At 38.6% G+C, this 18,901-nt stretch overlaps 1 protein-coding gene and 1 long non-coding RNA gene across 5 annotated transcripts in view; both read left to right on the top strand.

Annotated features, from left to right (window-relative positions):
- Window positions 1–18,901, top strand: part of MICU1 (mitochondrial calcium uptake 1) — a 242,021-nt gene that overhangs the window by 189,983 nt on the left and 33,137 nt on the right. For all 4 annotated transcript variants that reach the window (XR_014825569.1, XM_005671068.4, XM_084992918.1 and 1 more), the window contains 1 exon segment: window positions 7,988–8,125. Coding sequence is in view for 3 of the 4 variants with exons in the window: in XM_005671068.4 (XP_005671125.1) it covers window positions 7,988–8,125 (138 nt within the window). In the remaining variant the exon portion in view is untranslated.
- LOC146396877 (uncharacterized) lies at window positions 11,835–18,451 on the top strand. The gene is made up of 3 exons (XR_014828135.1): window positions 11,835–17,237; window positions 17,528–17,595; window positions 17,870–18,451. It is a non-coding gene; the product is annotated as an uncharacterized LOC146396877 (long non-coding RNA).

The raw sequence follows: 18,901 nt of genomic DNA, 5'->3' as shown, positions 1-18,901 counted from the left end.
GCCTCCCTTGTCAAAGATTAATTGACCATAGGTGTCAGGGTTTATTTCCGGATTCTCTATTCTGTTCCATTGGTCTGTGTTATCCAGCAAGAATATCATTTAAAATAGAAGGGGAAATAAAAATTTTTTCCAACAAACAAAAACTTAAAGAATACAGCAACACAAAACCCAGGTTAAAGGAAATATTGAAAGGGCTTCTCTAAACCAAAAAGAAAGGAAGGAAAGGGAAGAAAAAAGAAAAGAAAAAAAAAAAAGAAGAAGAAGAAGAGGAAGAACTAGGACTGAGGAAACCGCAATCAGAGAGCAGTCACTCAAATAAGCCAGCATACAGATTTAATCATGAACATGCTTCAAACAAAATAAAATTAAAAAGAAAAAAATAAAAAGAGTCATCAAAACCATAAAATGTGGGCAAGGGATGTTAGGAAGTAAATAACCCTTTTTGTTTGTTTGTTTGTATGTTTCTCTTCTTAATTTTAATATAGTAATGAAGTGTTTGAACTTACAGGACCATCAGGCTAAAACACACAATTATGGGAAGGGGTTAGCATACTTAAAAAACAGGGCAACCGCAAGCCAAAACCAAAGATTACATCCGCAAAAAATGAAAAAAAAAAAAAACAACACTCAAGCAGATAATAACAGGAGACCATCCAACCAAAAAAAAAAAAAGAAAGGAAGAATGGAGAACCATAGAATCAACTGGAACACGAGGTTCAAATGGCAATAAATAATCATCTATCAATTATCACCTTAAATGTCAATGGGCTGAATGCCCCAATCAAAAGACACAGGGTGGCTGAGTGGATAAAAAGGCAAAAACCTTCAATATGCTGCCTACAAGAAACTCACCTTAGGACAAAAGATACATATAGATTGGAAGTGAAAGGGTGGGGAAAAATATTTCATGCCAATAGACATGACAGAAAAGCAGGAGTCGCAACGCTCATATCAGACAAAATAGACTTTAAAACAAAAGACATAAAGAAAGACAAAGAAGGACACTACTTAATGATTAAGGGATCCATCCAAGGAGAGGATGTTACTATCGTCAACATATATGCCCCAAATACAGGAGCACCCAGATACATACAACAAATATTAACAGACATAAAGGGAGATATTGATGAGAATACAATCATAGTAGGAGACCTTAATACCCCCCTCACATCAATGGACAGATCCTCTAGACAGAAAACCAATAAAGCAACAGAGATCCTAAAGGAAACAATAGAAAAGTTAGACTGAATTGATATCTTCAGGACACTACATCCAAAAAAAGCAGAATACACATTCTTCTCAAATGCTCATGGAACATTCTCAAGAATCGACCACATGTTGGGACACAAAGCGAATCTCAATAAATTTAGGAGCATAGAAATTATCTCAAGTATCTTCTCTGACCACAATGCCATGAAATTAGAAATCAACCATGGGAAAAGGAAAGAGAAAAAACCTACTCCATGGAGACTAAACAACATGCTACTAAAAAAACCAATGGGTCAATGAGGAAATCAAGAAGGAAATTAAAAACTACCTTGAAACAAATGATAATGAAGACACAACCTCTCAAAACCTATGGGATGCTGCGAAAGCAGTGCTCAGAGGGAAATTTATAGCAATGCAGGCCTTTCTCAAAAAAGAAGAAAGATCCCAAATTGACAACTTAACCCTCCACCTAAACGAATTAGAAAAAGAAGAACAAAAAAGTCCTAAAGTCAGCAGAAGGAAGGAAATTATAAAGATCAAAGAAGAAATCAATAAAATAGAGACTCAAAAAACAATAGAGAAAATTAATAAAACCAAGAGCTGGTTCTTTGAAAAGGTGAACAAAATTGACAAACCCCTGGCCAGACTCACTAAAAAGAGGAGAGAAAGAACCCAAATCACCAAAATTAGAAATGAAAAAGGAGAAATCACAACGGATACAGCAGAAATACAAAAAACCATAAGAGAATATTATGAACAACTATATGGCAACAAGTTTGACAATCTGGAAGAAATGGACACTTTTCTAGAATCTCACAGCCTGCCAAAACTGAATCAAGTAGAAACAGACCAACTGAACAGACCGATCACTAGAAATGAAATTGAAGAGGTCATAAAATCACTCCCTACAAATAAAAGTCCAGGACCAGATGGCTTCACAGGTGAATTTTATCAAACATATAAAGAGGAATTGGTGCCCATCCTCCTTAAACTCTTTCCAAAGGTTGAAGAAGAAGGAATACTCCCAAAGACATTCTATGAGGCCACCATCACCCTCATTCCAAAACCAGACAGAGATACCACCAAAAAAGAAAACTATCGCCCAATATCATTGATGAATATAGATGCAAAAATTCTCAACAAAATCTTAGCCAACCGAATCCAACAACATACCAAAAAAATTATACACCATGACCAGGTTGGGTTCATCCCAGGTTCACAAGGATGGTTCAACATACGCAAATAAATCAGCATCATACACCACATTAACAAAAAAAAAAGGCAAAAATCATATGATCATCTCAATAGATGCAGAAAAAGCATTTGACAAAGTCCAACATCCATTCATGATCAAGACCCTCACCAAAGTGGGTACAGAGGGAACATTCCTGAATGTAATCAAAGCCATTTATGATAAACCCACAGCAAATATAATCCTCAATGGGGAAAAACTGAAAGCCGTCTCACTCCAATCTGGAACAAGACAGGGATGCCCACTCTCACCACTGCTCTTCAACATAGTTTTGGAAGTCCTAGCCACAGCAATTAGACAAACAAAAGAAATAAAAGGCATCCATATAGGAAGAGAAGAGATCAAACTGTCACTGTATGCAGATGACATGATACTATACCTAGAAAACCCTAAGGACTCAACCCCAAAACTCCTTGAACTGATTAATAAATTCAGCAAAGTGGCAGGATATAAGATTAACATTCAGAAGTCAGTTGCATTTCTGTATACCAGCAATGAAATATTAGAAAAGGAATACAAAAATACGATACCTTTTAAAATTGCACCTCACAAAATCAAATACCTCGGAATACACCTGACCAAGGAGGTAAAGGACCTATATGCTGAGAACTAGAAAACTTTAGTCAAAGAAATCAAAGAAGATGTAAAGAAAAGGAAAGATACTTCATGTTCCTGGATTGGGAAAATCAATATTGTAAAAATGGCCATACAATCTACAGATTCAATGCAATCCCTATCCAATTACCCATGACATTTTTCACAGAACTAGAACAAACAATCCAAACATTTATATGGAACCACAAAAGACCCAGAATCGCCAAAGCAATCCTGAGAAACAAAAACCAAGCAGGAGGCATAACTCTCCCAGACTTCAAGAAATACTATAAAGCCACAGTCATCAAAACAGTGTGGTACTGTATGGCATCTTCTTAATCCAGTCATCTACTGATGGGCATTTGGATTGTTTCCATGTCCTGGTTATTGTAAATAGTGCTGCTGTGAATGTTGAGGTGCATGTATTTTTTGAATTCGTGTTTTCATTTTTTCCAGATATATACCCAGGAGTGGAATTGCTGGGTCATATGGTAGTTCTATGTTTAGTATTTTAGGAACCTCTATATTGTTTCCCACAGTGGCTATACCAATTTACAGTTCAACCAGTATTGTACAAGGGTTCCCTTTTCTCCACACTCTCTCTACCATTTATTTGTAGACTTTGATGATAGCCATTCTGACAAGTGTGAGGTGATATCTTATTGTGATTTTGATTTGCATTTCTCTAATAATTAGTGATGTTGAGCATCTTTTCATGTGCTGGTTTAGCCATCTCTTTGTCTTTGGAAATATGTCCACTCAGGTCTTTGACCTGTTTTTTGATTGGGTTGTTTGTGTGTGGGTTTGTTTGTTTTGATTTGTTTGTTTTTTGATATTGACCTGTATGAGCTATTTGTATATTTTGGAAAGTAAGCCCTGGTTGGTTACAGCATTTGCAAACATTTTCTCCCATCCTGTAGGTTTTCTTTTTGTTTTGTTTATAGTTTCCTTTGCTGTGCAGAAGCTTTTAAGTTTAATTACATCCCATTTGTTTATTTTTGCTTTTACTTCTTTTGCTGTAGGAGACTGATCCAAGAAAATATTGCTCTGATTTATGTCAAAGAGTGTTTTCTTCTAGGAGTTTTATGATTTCAGGTCTTGCACTTAGGTGTTTAAACCATTTTGAATGTATTTCTATATTTGGTGTTAGAAACTATTCTAATCTCATTGTTTTACATTATCTACATGTTTTACACATAGCTGTCCAATTTTCCCAGCACCACTTATTGAAGAGACTGCCTTTTTTTTTAATTACTCAGTAAATTTTATCATAGTTATAGTTGTACAACAATCATCGCAACCAAATTTTATAACATTTCCATCCCAAACTCTCAGTGCGTCCCCCCACCCCCCAACCTGTCTTATTTGGAAACCACAAGTTTTTCAAAGTCTGTGAGTTGGTATCTGCTCTGCAAAGAAGTTCATTGTGTCCTTATTTTAGATTCCACATGTAAGTGATAGCATTTGATGTTGGCATCTCATTGTCTGACTGACTTCACTTAGCATGATAATTTCTATGTCCATCCATGTTGCTCCAAATGCGGTTATTTCGTTCCTTTTAATGGCTGAGTAGTATTCCATTGTGTATATGTACCACAAAAGAGACTGCCTTTTCTCCACTATATTCTTGCCTCCTTTGTTGTGGATTAATTAACTATAGGTGTGCAGGTTTATTTCTGGCTCTGTATTCTCTTCCATTGATCCTTATGTCTGTTTTCATGCCAACACTATGCTGTTTTGATTATTGTAGCCTTGTATAGTCTGAAGAAGCAGTGCAGGAGTTTCCATCATGGCACAACGGAAACGAATCCGACTAGAATCATGAGGTTGAGGGTTCCATCCCTGGCTTTGCTCAGTGGGTTAAGAATCTGGCATTCCGTGAGCTGTGGTGTAGGTCTCAGACTCAGCTCAGATCCTGTGTTGCTGGGGCTGTGGTGTAGGCTGGCAGCTGTAGCTCCAATTTGACCCCTAGCCTGGGAACTTTCATAATGCCATGGGTGCAGACCTAAAAAGCAAAAAAAAAAAAAAGAAGCAGTGCAAATGGTGGATGATGTGCTAAAACACACGTCCTGTGCCCTAGGATCAAATAGGATGAATTTTTTCGTTGTCATTGAAGTGGAATATAAGAGGCTTTTAGCAACATTTAGTAAATAAAATACAAGCCAATCATTTGAATTGCTTCCAGATGTATAATTAGAAGCTTTCTGCACTGTGATAAGTTCTTAATAACCTATGTCTTTGGCCAAAGACCCTCTCATGACCTTGGGCATTATGTTCATATCGTGCTACATGCTGTCAAGCTTTTGCACTCGAAAATTTAGCCCTAATACAGGCCCTTGTGAAACTACCTTCAAAGCTTCCTAGCCTTAGCATAGCAGGTTTTCAGGCCTGCTCCACATCAAATTGCAAAGGAGGTAGTAAATTTTGAAGTGGGCTGTTCTGCATGGAATTGAAATTTATAGTTTTTACTCCTTTTCAGGTTTAAATAGTAAGAATAATAATAATGAGCGAAAAAGACAAGTCTGTGTTTTCAAAGAACATTAGTAATAAAAATACTAATTTAAGCAGTGGAATTCTTACTTGGGGGTCTCCACTGGAAATTGTCTTTACTCCCTTTGAAACATAGCAGAGATGAGATTCTATGCCCCTGTGGAGAGCAGATGAATGCAGGCTTTCATCAGCCTTGAGCACGCCGCTGCCACTGCCAGCACTATGAAAAGAATTTCAACCTTGAATCTATCTTGTGGGATAAAGCTTAACTTGTCTAATTCAGATATATGGAGTTTCTCCACAGCTGTAACATCTCCCAGATAAGAGTAAATGAGCATCCTGAATTGTTGAAGCCTAGCCTGGAAAAGCAAGGGCCACAGCTTTGAAGAAAACCAACTTTGGCCCAGGTATCACATTTCACTGAAAATCTGATTTAAGCATGACAGAAAATGTGCTCATTTGCAAAAATTTTGTCAGTCCTCCATTTTGTTTCAGGATGATAGATAGAATCATAAATCAAAGTTAAATTTAATCCTGAAAATTTTTGGTATTGTCAAAAATTTAATCAGGTTGTAGAAGTGATGGTGTGACAGACATGAAATATTGAGTGATTGAGTTAAAAAAGAGGCTTTTGCATAATATTGATGTTGATTTCTTTGGAAATAGTTTTACTTCCCTCTCAAGTATGACTAAGCCTCATTGCTTTATAAGTTTATTCAAAACAGCATAATGGTGTCCTGTAAGGTGATTATGTACTACTTTCTGCTTAGAAAGAGGAAATACTGTGATACCAAGATATAGTCTGTGGATCCAGGCAAAGCACCATTTGAATCCTAGCTCTGCCATGTGTAACCTCATGTTGCCTCAATTTTCTCATCTGTAAAATGGAGCTGATAATAGCTCATAGTACATGATTGGTAAACAATTGCTGTTATTAAAATGTAATCCTCATGTCTTGCTCACTGACATAGTCTGATCAGTGAGGAAACAAATTAAAGTGCATATCAACTTATCAAGTTAACCAAGGAAATAAAAATTGAGAGAAAATTTCACTCTAACTACATACTTCTTTATTTTATGTCTTATATATAAGTCTTATCTCCTTACTAGATGGTGAAGTCCTTAAGGACAGAAACTGAATCTTTTCCTCCTTTCCTCTGCCCTACAATGACTAACACACTGCTCAACAACTAGTAGACATTCTGGAAATGTTTGTTGGCATGACCTTACTTAGTAATGTCTTCTGTCTATAAATAGCCCTCTTAGGAGAAGAGGATTATGCCCTGCCGTGTTGGAATCTGAAAGTTTCCTGGTAACAGTTATTTTCCAATAAAACCACGGGGAAATTGTACCATCTTGTAATCATTTTGCTTTCTAATTGGTTTCTGGGCCCATCTTTAGCTATTTAATTATTTATGCATTTATAAGTATCATTAACACTGCAGCTGGCACTAAGATAACTTTCTTCTCTCCATTTTTAAATGAAAATCTTAGTTTTCTGATATTACATAGATTAGCTAGAGGTTCTTTATACTTAACCTTTCCATCTGCAGATTTAAATATACTTAATGATTTTTCAGTAGCCTTGTGGTAAGTAAGCATGTCTAACTGAGGCATCCTACACTGCATACATTTTTTTTCCGAGCTCTATGGATGTCCTAGCATTTGATTACCATTTTTGGGAAAACTTGAAAACACATTACTCTTTGTTGAAATCCTTAGAGGTCTGAGTGTATAACAATAATAAGTACAGGGCGTTCCCGTCGTGGCTCAGTGGTTAATGAACCTGACTAGTAACCATGAGGTTGGGGGTTCGATCCCTGGCCTTGCTTAGTGGGTTAAGGATCCTGCGTTGCTGTTGCTGTGGCTGTGGTGTGGGCTGGCGGCTACAGCTCCAATTTGACCCCTAGCCTGGGAACCTCCATGTGCCTCGGATGCAGCCCTCAAAAGACAAAAGACAAATAGTAATAATAATAATAATAAGTACAGACTGAGAAACTGATATGACTTTTACATATATATATAATGGATCAAATGTATAATAATTAGCTTTTAAGTTTTCTCTAAGTAGCAGGGACATGGATGATCCACAGAGCACTTATTACTAATAATATTACTCATGAATTTTACTGGAATTTTAACATTGTTTTTATTCCCACGGGATGCTCCTGCTCTAGAAGGTATATGAGATGTCATAGCAGCTCTGTTTTTATCTATGAGAAAACTGAGGCCCGGAAAAGCTGGACAACTTAGTGGCAAAACTGGAATAAGAACTCAGATCTTCTGACTAATTTTTTTTAAATCTTGGTGAGAATTATAGTTCAAAAATATGGTCCTGGCCATCAGCTATTCTCTGCCATCCAACACAGTTGATCATTCCACATTCCATTTCAAAATACTTTCCGTTTGATCCCATAAACGCTCTTTCTGTTCCCTTCCCAGTTTGAACGCCACGACCCGGTGGATGGGAGAATCACTGAGAGGCAGTTTGGTGGCATGCTGCTGGCCTACAGTGGGGTGCAGTCCAAGAAGCTGACTGCCATGCAGAAGCAGCTCAAGAAGCACTTCAAAGAGGGAAAGGTCAGTATCTTTGCTTAGAGGAATAAAAGGAACCATGGGAGCATATTGTTACTGCAAAGGCACCAACATAATAAGAGTGTGTCATGAACCAAAGACCATGACTAATTTATCTCTGGTAGAAAAAAAAAGAGCAGTGGGTGAGGAAGAGGGGAGAGCCCCAAATGACGCTAGGTTTTTTGTTCAGACCACTGGCACCGTGAGTTGAGACTGAGTTTAGAGAGGCTGGTTTATAGGGAAGATAAAGCATTCACTTAATTACTGTCTTGAGTTTAAGATGCCTGTGGGCTATCCAAGTAGAAATGGTTAGCAAGGAAGTTGGATATTCAGATTTACTTTAGAGGACTGAAGTAAATTTGGGAACTGTCAACACAGTATTAGAATTAAAACCTTGAGAATGGATGAGATGGCCCCAGGAGAGTATTATACAGAAAAGAACTATGAGCCAAGAACAAAATCAAGTGGAGTACTAACTCTTAAGCAGCTCCAGAATGATATCTTAAGGAAGTGATTAGAGAAATACCTAGAGAAAGTAGCCAAATCAGAGCCAAGAAAGTAGAGGGTTCAGGAACTAAGGTGTCTACTGTGTCACATGGGACAGTGAGGGTCCAGTAAAATAAGATGATAAGGACCAACTGGTTTTGATAAAACGGTGACCATTGGGAGAGCTGCTTTATTACAGTGCTCCAATTGCAGGGCATGTTAGAACAAGAAGAAAGGAAGGAAGAATGGAGAGAAATAGCAACTGTTTTTTTGTTTTTTGTTTTGTTTTTTGTCTTTTTGCCTTTTCTTGAGCCGCTCCCATGGCGTATGGAGGTTCCCAGGCTAGGGGTCGAATCAGAGCTGTAGCCGCTGGCCTACACCACAGCCACAGCAACATGGGATCCAAGCCTTGTCTGCAACCCATACCACAGCTCATGGCAACACCGGATCCTTAACCCACTGAGCAAGGCCAGGGATCAAACCCACAACCCCATGGTTCCTAGTCGGATTTGTTAACCACTGCGCCACGACAGGAACTCCAGCATCTGTTTTAAAGAAGGAAAGAAATAGCATATTCTATGCAGAAAGAAGGAAATAACATGTGTTTAAAACTCCGAGGCAGTATATCACTCTACTTGGGCTGCTATAACACAATACTACAGACTAGATGGCTTAAACAACAGAAATTTATTTTCTCACATTTCTGGAGGCAAGAGTCCATGATTAAGGTGCCAGAAAATCGGGTTTCTAATGAGGGCTCTCTTCCTGTCCTATAGACAACCACCTTCTTGCTGTGGCCTCACATTCCCTTTCCTTGGTGTTTGTGCACTGACACACTGATAGTGTGCTCTCTAAGCTGTCTTTTTTTTTTTTTTTTTTTTTTTTGCTTTTATTTAGGGCTGTACCTGTGGCATATGGAAGTTCCCAAGCTAAGGATCAAATCGAAGCTATAGATGCCCGCTTACCCCTCAGCCACAGCAACATGGAATCTGAGCCACATCTGCAACGTATACCATAGCTCACAGCAACGCCAGATCCTTAACCCACTGAGTGAGGCCAGGGATTGAACCTGCATCATCATGGACACTAGTTGGATTTGTCTCCACCGTGCCACAACAGGAACTCCCTAAGGTGTCTTCTTATAAGGACACCAATCTTATTGAATCAGGTCCCCACCATTATGACCTCATTTAATCTTAATTATTTTCTTAGAGACCCCGTGAGGGTTAGGTTAGGGCTCCAATGTATAAGTGTGGGGGACACACAAATATTCAGTCTATAACAAGCGGGAAAGACAAATCTGCCATGTGTGAGGAACTGTAAGGGGTCTCTTGGAGTTGGAGCATTCTGGCAAAGAAGAGACTGGCCTGAGATGAGGTCTGAGAAGGAGATGGAGGCCAGAATATGCAGGACCTTGTAGGTACGGAACAAGTTGGGATTTTTTTTTTTTTTTCTTTTTTGCCACACAGGCAGTATGTGGGAATTCCTGGGCCAGGAATTGAACCTACGCCACACAGCAGCAGCCAGAGCCACAGCGGTGAGAACACAGGAGCCTCAACCCGCTAGGCCATCAGAGAACTCCCACAAGTTGGGATTTTATTCACAGTGCAGTGGGATGCTCTTAAAGGGTTGTCATTAATGAAATGGCACAGTTTATGTATGTTTAAAGAGACAATCCTGGTTGCTGAAGAGTCATTTGGAAAGGAACACGCATAGAAGCAAAAAGACTGAGACTAGGATTATTAGAGATTTCAAGAAGAGATGACTGGGCATTTTTTGAGCAGCAGTAAGACTGGAGACCACAAATTTGTATTGTCACTGGTCAGCACTGCTCTGTGATATGTTGCAGAGCTGTACTTGGTACAGGAAGAGGCAGATGGTAGAACTGAGTCAGCATCTGGGGTTTTGCCAGGGGGTGAGATAGGCAAACTGAAGCAGAAACTATTAAAGAGGCCAGACCTCTTAAAGATAGTGCATGCGCGCGCGCGCTCTCTCTCTCTCTCTCTCTCTCTCTCACACACACACACACACACACACACACACACACACACACACACACTTACAGCAGTGCAAGGGCTAGAACCCATATCTTCTCATTCTCAGCCCAGTACCCTTTCTACCTGACAACAGTCACCATTTGGCCATGACCAGGAAACTGACCTGGCACTAAACATGTTCCATGAGGGATTGCTAAGGTGGTGTGGTGTGGTAAACATGGAGCTAGAAGACTTGAGTTCAGGTCCTGCTTCAGAGGACTTTAGACAAATCACTTAATGTTACTAGCCTCATGAATTAAGAACTTTGTCCTAGATCCAGCCTCTAAGCTTTAAAGACTCAGTAACTGAAAATAAGAAATAGGATTGCTAGTACATGTCTTAAGTTTTCTTAGTTACTGGTCTTTGTGCAAGAAATCTTGCATGAATAGCATCCAAGTTGGTGGAAAGCACTTCTTATCATCTAGTCTTTTTCCTCCTTGTCTTAGATGTTAAAAAGCTTTCTTAAAGGACTTCTGAGCGGGCTGTGGATGGCAACTAAGAGCAGACTGGATGCTGAGAGAAAGTGTCAGCTTCTTGGAGTTCAGTCTACCCTGTCCTAAGGTGTTCCTTTGGCTTTCACTCATTAACAGAAAGTGACAGGGAACAATACTTGTCTCCCAGAGAACTCCTACAGTACCTGGTACCCACCTCATATCTGTTGGAAATTGTGATTTCAGAAAATTGATCACAAATATCTAGGGGTATTGCAAGAAACCCTCCTTTCTTTTTTTTTTTTTTTTGTAAAGTTTTTTTTTTTTCTCACCTCCTTTCTTTTGACCAGACTTTAATTAATTTATTTATTTAGTCTTTTTAGGGCCGAACCCGAAGCATATGGAGGTTCCCAGGATAAGGGTGGAATTGGAGCTGCAGCCCCTGGCCCATGCCACAGCCATAGCAACACCAGATCCAAGCCATGTTTGCAACCTACACCACAGCTCACAACAACACTGAATCCTTAACCCACTGAGCGAGGCCAGGGATTGAACCTGTGTCCTCATGGATACTAGTCAGATTCATTTCCACTGAGCCACAGCAGGAACTCCCCAGACTTATTTTTAAAGTTTGGTCCAGGAGGAGAGAGTTAGATGGACTGGGAGTCTGGGGTTAATAGATGCAAACTGTTGCATTTGGAGTGGATAAGCAATGAGATCCTGCCGTGATGGAACGTGATGGAGGATAATGTGAAAAAAAGAGTGTGTGTGTGAGTGTGAGTCAGACTGGGTCACTTTGCTGTACAGTATAAAATTGGCAGAACACTGTAAACCAACTAAAATGGAAAAAATAAAAATAAATTTTGGTTCAGGCATTGACTTGACCTTAAAATAATTGTCTAATTCATGTTTTGTTATGAATTTATATTTGAAAGCAATAAATGGGAATTTCCTGTTGTGGCTCAGCGGGTTAAGAATCCAGCTAGTATCCATGAAGATTTGGGTTTGATCCTGGCGTTGCTCAGTGGGTTAGGGATCCAGCGTTTGGCACAAGCTGCCTGTAGGTCACAGTTGCAGCTCCGACCCGGCATTGCTGTGGCTGCGGCATAGGCCAGCAGTTGTAGCTCTGATTGGATCCCTAGACTGGGAACGTCCGTATGCAGCAGGTATGGCCCTAAAAATAAAAAATAAAATAAAACAAAAGCAATAAATTGAGAGATGGAGATAGCTCCCTTGAAGGAATAGAGTACTTTACATCTGGCAGGAGTTAATTTAGGACCTGAAGACCTTGCAAAAGAGCTCTGAAGTGAAAGGACAAATTCTGTCAGATGATGAAAACCTGGGCTGCTTAATTGCTTCAGGTCCAGAATTTCTAGCCTGCTTTAGCAGTAAGATTGAGATTGATTGTACTCTCATGTTGATGGAATAGTTTGTGAACATAGCAATTAACTAAAGTGAGAATTAATGAAGAGCTTTTGCTCCTAAGTTTACCAGTTCATGTCGTAAGGACCACTTCCCATTAAAGGGGAATCACCATCTGCTTTCTGATTGCTTCTTTTATTGCACTTTGGATTTGTTAACATGACAATGTACGTTTTTGGGGGGCTCATGTTAATCATTTTCCATTTGGGGTTCAGTGCAAAATATCAAACCAGACCTAGAAGATTGGAGGTCCCAGTGGTGGTACTAAATAAATATTTGTGTATTACTTAATGACCATGCAGTACTTCACTTCATTTTTCTTTTTTAATATAACAGCTTTGTTAGATCTCATATCTACTTGGAGAATATAGAGACAGAGAAAAAGAGAAATTAATGATCAATCCAGAGACTGAACTAAAATCCAAGCCTTCCTATTGCAAACCTTAGCCCTTCTAACAAAATTGTTTCTCCTAACCATGCTCTTCCTCTAAAGCAGCACTTTAGACCAGGTCTCTCAGTAGGATCGCTTGGGGAATTTTTCAGAAATGTGGTTGTTGGGGCCCTCTTCCAACCAGTTAAATCAAAAACTCAGTGGGAGAGTCCAGGCATCAATATTTCTTAAAAGACTCCCCAAGCTGATTCTAACTTGTGAGCCACTGCTGTAGAAGGACCTGCTCCATTAGTGTCTCTAGCTATTTTGTCCCTAAGTAATAGTTCAAAGAATTGGGGAACCTGCTATGCCTGGAAAAATTACTGTATTCATGCTCTGAATAACCACCCTGTTTCTTATATAACACAGACAAATTTTTCTTCTCTCTTTTTTTTAATGGGAAACATGTTTTGTTTTGACTTTGTTTTAAAGATTAGTCCCTGTCCTCTACCAGATTTTCTGCATTCCTCTCAATATTATTTTTTTCTGTGAATTTTTCTTCTAGACCAAATCTGTCTCAGCTTTAGTTTTTGTTTTTGTTTTTTAACTTTCCATCCCCTGAATTTTCTTCTTCTCTTCATTAAAAGAAAGGCAGAGTTTTCTGAGACTTCATAAGTGTAGTTTGCAGTGGTGGTTCTCTGTGGTTAAGAGTGCAGAAGCTGCAAACTTTAATAATTTAGCAAGTCCACTTAAAGATGAATTGAAAATTACAGTTCGGTTCAATAGCAGATGTTGCTATGTTCAAGACACTAACCTAGGTGCTGTGAGAAAGATAAAAATCAACAAAACCACCACCTATTCTCAAGAGATGTATAGTCTGTAATAGTCCAGTAAAAAAAAAAAAATGCAAAGAACCATATAATTTCATATGCAGTGTTTATTGAGCACCCACCATGTGCCAGGCACTCTTCTAAATATTGGTAATATGGGAATGAGCAAAACCTAGTCTCTGTCCTCATAGTAGAGGGAGAAGATAATAAATAATTATAATACAAGACAATTCACTCAACTTTGAGGCTCCTGAGAGCACTGTATTACTCATCTTTGCCATCCTCTATATGGTGTCTCGTAGGAAAATGTTTTTTGTCAGATGCATTCATGAATGTATGGTAAGTACCCATTAAAGATATGAGATCTTTTGGGAGCAATAGTGAGAAAGATTAGAACCAGCTGAAGAGACTGAGAATTCTTGTACCTTGGAGGAAGTACAGTTTGAACTTGGCATGAAAGACAGTGTAGGACTTTGACAGGCAGAGGTTATAAAAGTATTTGCTTTTGGGAGTTCCCGTTGTGGCTCAGCATTTAACGAACCCGACTAGTATCCATGAGGACGCTGGTTCGATCTCTGGCCTTGCTTAGTGGGTTAAGGATCCGGTGTTGCCGTGAACTGTGGTGTAGGTCACAGACACAGCTCGGATCTGGTGTTGCTGTGGCTGTGGTGCAGGCCGGCGGCTATAGCTCTGATTCAACCCCTAGCCTGGGAACCTCTGTATGCCACAAGGTGTGGCTCTAAAAAGACAAAAAGAAAAAGGTATTTGCTTTTGCTATGTGTTTCCTCTTATAGCCCTATCCCCAATAGTCTTCTCTTATTATTTTGCTTGTTAATACTGCTACTAACCTTTAAGTAGGGTTAGTATTTATCAAACACTTATAATAAAACTGTTTATTAACCTTGCATGTTTTCCATGTATGATATTCATGTGGGTGCTCCTTTTCACTTATTCTCACAGATATTTGAAAGTTGAACCACGTTGTGGTCTTCATAAAATATTAGATTCTACCTTGTGCTCGCTTCAGCAGCATATATACTAGAATATTAGATTCTAGCAACATTGCTAGCAGAGCCCTTGAAAAACTCGAACTCCAATTTTTGGGTGCCCACCAAAGCCACTGTGTAATATAGCACCTGCAATGTGGCCATTAAACTAAAAAGATTAGAATTCTACTTTACTGATTTGCTTTGATTACTGATTAGCTTTGAAACCTGTCCTTCACCCAAAGGAATACTAAACTGTGAATTACTATTAAGATTTTATGGATTTTTCTCCTTTTATTTTTGGTTTTCCCCTCACAGTTAGTTTCATATACCTCACTTTTTCCCTATTTCCTATCCCTCAAGGTCCTACACTTACCAGAGAAGAGAGTGTATGTCAGAGCATAACTGAATAAATTCATTGCCGCAGGCTTTGTGGTAATGAGCCTGCCAGTTTACCAGGGACTTTGACCTAGCATTTGCTGAATACTTTTTATGTACTAGGCATTTCATTTATTTTCCCCCTGATTATCACATCCTGCTTGCTGGACAAAATCCACATTTTTTAGATGAAAAATACTTTCTGAGCCATAGTTATTTGTCTTAGATCATAGAGTATCTTAGGAGGTGGTACCAGGATTCAAAATGATTTGTCTCAGATCATAGAGTATCTTAGGAGATGGTACCAGGATTCAAACCCTGGACTGTCTCACTCCAGAGCTTATATAATCTTCCTACTTATGGGCCTGTTTATTGCCACTCTTTATTCTCCATGATTTGAATAAGCAGGAGGGTTTGGGGGAAACAAGAAAAACAGTGTTGCTAGACTCTAGCTTCCAGGTTCTTAGTGAGATAGCGAGAAAGGTAAATTATGGAAGCAGATTATAGAGGACCTTGAAAACTAGGCTAAGAAATTTGGGGTTTTTCCAGTTGACAGTGGGAAATCACTGATTTTTTGTCCGCAAGAGAAATGAACATAAGAAAGTGATGTTTCAGGATAATTAGATTCTTGTAGAAATGTAAGTAGTGGAAATGGTATAATTTCCCCCTGCTGCCAGGCACCAACCAGTTGAAGAAATGTCTGGACTTTGAAATGGGAAGATGTTTTTTTGGAACAAGACAAACATAGTGACACCTCTGAAAGGGTAACCAAAAAATTGGTGACAGTAATCTCATGTAGGGAGACTGGATGACAGGTGTAAAGGAAGAATTGCTTTGTATTGTATAACGTTTTGTACTATAGCCATGTATGACCTGGTATAAAAATAATATAAATGTTTTTTAAAAACTAAGCAGAAAATTGAGCATATGATAGATAAGATTGGTGAACAGCATAGCATATGAGGAAGAAGGAAGGAGATTGTTTTATTTTTTTAGTGGGCCACAGAGGAAACTAGAGCAATTGAACAGATTCCTTGCAGATGAATTTGCCGTGACCGATTAAAGGACAAGGCAAGGGAAATCATTGTTATACAACATGTATACCCCCCATGGCCTGTCAGCGCTAGGTATTTATAGCTGACTCTGGAGGAAGCTAAATTTCCCTTACTTCTCTTCTCATTCTACTACAACTGCTTTTTACTTTTTAACAGTTTTATTGAGGTATAGTTTATTTATCAAAAATATGTATAAATTAAGTGTAAAGTTCACCCATCAGTGATTCTTAAATTTACAGAGTTAGGCAGTCATCACTGCAATTTAGTTTTAGAAGATTTCCATCACCCTGGAAAGATCCCTCATGCTAGTTTGTTGTCAATCCCCATTTCCGCTCTAGCCCCACACGACTGTAAATCTTTCTTTTGTCCCTATAGATTTGCTTTTTCTGGAATTTTCATATAAAGTGCATTCATGTAATATTGTAGACATTTATGACTGGCTTCTTTCATAATCTTTTTTAGGTTTACCCATGTTACTGCTTATACTAATTTTTAACTTTTCATCACTGAATAGTGTATGGTATTCCATTGTATAGGTATATTATGTTTTGTTTCTCCATTCTCCAGTTGATGAGCATTTGAATTGCTTCCAGATTGGGACTATTATAAATAAGTCTGCTATGAACATTTATGTTCAAATCTTCATGAGGACCTAGGCTTTCATTTCTCATACAGAGATTCCTAGGAGTGGATGACTGGCTCATCTAGTAAAATTAGGTGTAACATTCTTTTTTAGAAATTGTCAAATTGTTTGCCAAAGTGGCTATACCATGTTACATTTCCACAGCAATGTATGAGAATTCCAGTTTCTCCACACCCTCACCAAAAGTTGTTATTGCCTATCTTTTTGATTATAGACCTTCTTTTAGATCTGTAGTGGTATTTCATTGTGATTTTAATATGCATTTCCCTAATAAGTGATGATCCTGAACACTGTTTCATGCACTTATTAGCCATTGATATATCTTGTTTTGAAGATGTCTATTCAAATCTTTCTTTTTTTTAATTGAGTTATTATCTCATTATTGAGTTGTAAGAGTTCTTCATGTAATTCTGGATACAAATCCTTTATCAGGAGTTCCCGTCGTGGCAAGTGGTTAATGAATCCGACTAGGAACCATGAGGTTGCGGCTTCGATCCCTGGCCTCGCTCAGTGGGTTAAGGATCCAGCATTGCCGTGAGCTGAGGTGTAGGTCACAGATGCGGCTTGGATCCTGTGTTGCTGTAGCTCTGGTGCAGGTTGGCAGCTACAGCTCCGATTCGACCACTAGCCTGGGAACCTCCACATGCCATGGGAGCAGCCCTAGAAAAGGCAAAAAGACAAAAAAAAAAAAAAAAATCCTTTATCAGATATATGGTTTTAAAATATTCTCTCTTGGTCTGTGATTTGTCTTATTTTCTCAGTATTTTGAAGCATAAAAGTTTTTAATGTTGATGAAGTCTAATTTATCAGGTCTTTTTGTTTTATGGATTGTGCTTTTGGTGTCATATCTATCTCTTTGCCTTTTCCAAAGAGAAGATTTGTCATGTAAAGAATTTCTCGTCATGAAGATTTTGTCAAGTCTTGGGGGTTCCCATCGTGGCTCAGCAGAAACGAATCTGAATGGTATCCGTGAGGATGCAGATTCAATCACTGGCCCTGCTCAGTGGGTTAAGGATGCCGTGAACTGTGGTGTAGGTGCCAGTTGCACCTCAGATCTCGCATTGATGTGGCTGTGATGTAGGCCAGTAGCTACAGCTCCGATTCGACCCCTAGCCTGGAACCTCCATATACCACAGATGTGGCCCTAAAAAGGCCAAAAAAAAAAAAGATTTTGTCAGATGTTGTCATAAAGATTTTCTTCTTTCTTCTAAAAATTTTTTATACTGTTTTTTGATTTTGGTTTTGGTTTGACTTGGTTTTGGCTGTGTCCATGGCATATTAAAAATTCCTGGGCAGGACCAGAGATCAAACCCATGCCAGCAGCTACCCAGGCTGCTGCAATCACAACACTCCTTAACCCACTGTGTCACAAGAGAACTCACTGCGTCACAAGAGAACTCGCTTCTTCTAAATATTTTTATCAATCGCTTTTAGTTTTTTTTAATTGCTTTTAGTTTTGAAAGACAATTCTATTTGCTTGTTTAACAGCTTCTCTAATGTCAAATTCATTTTAAACAACATAAAGTATTTCTATTGTCAAAGTATTAATCTTTTTTCGTCATTTAGAGCCTAGTCTTATATAAGTTCTTATTTCCAAAGTTAGGTAGATTGGTTTGTTGAATAGTTGGTCACAGAATAAAATAATTCCTCCTTCTTCTACTTCCCCATACTATGTAAAAAAAAAAAAAAAAAAAATTCCTTTGATGCCAAACCTAAGAGAAGGATATTTTCTTTTGACTACGATGTCTCCAGTTCAAGTCACCTGACAATAGATTGTGCTTAAGCTGTAAACTGTAGCTGTAAACAGTAGCCTGAACAGCTCAACTTGCAAAAAGCCTATCCTGTCACTTTCCATCCACAAACCTTATGTTATGGTCTTATTCAAGCTTCATTCTAGTAAACCTCTGAATTTTTTACCAAGGTAGTTACCAAGAAATAAAAATTTTGTGAATGGCATCATCTTTTCTTTAAGAAGGCTTATCAAAATTGTCAGCTGTATAAGACCAAGGCCCATAGCCAATGCAGTTTTATTTTCCCCACTACTCCTTGCATAGTGCTGAGTGGTTAGTAAGTGTGAAATAGATACCTTTTATTTAGTAATGGCATAATGTGATTTGTATTCCACTATTTTTCTAAGTCATCAAA

The sequence above is a fragment of the Sus scrofa genome, chromosome 14, assembly GCF_054392235.1.
Source record: "Sus scrofa isolate SSC_HxYL_T2T_F1_AM1 chromosome 14, Sscrofa_HxYL_maternal_Yorkshire_Landrace_v2.0, whole genome shotgun sequence".
Taxonomy (NCBI): domain Eukaryota; kingdom Metazoa; phylum Chordata; class Mammalia; order Artiodactyla; family Suidae; genus Sus; species Sus scrofa.
This window is presented reverse-complemented; position numbering and strand designations above follow the sequence as displayed.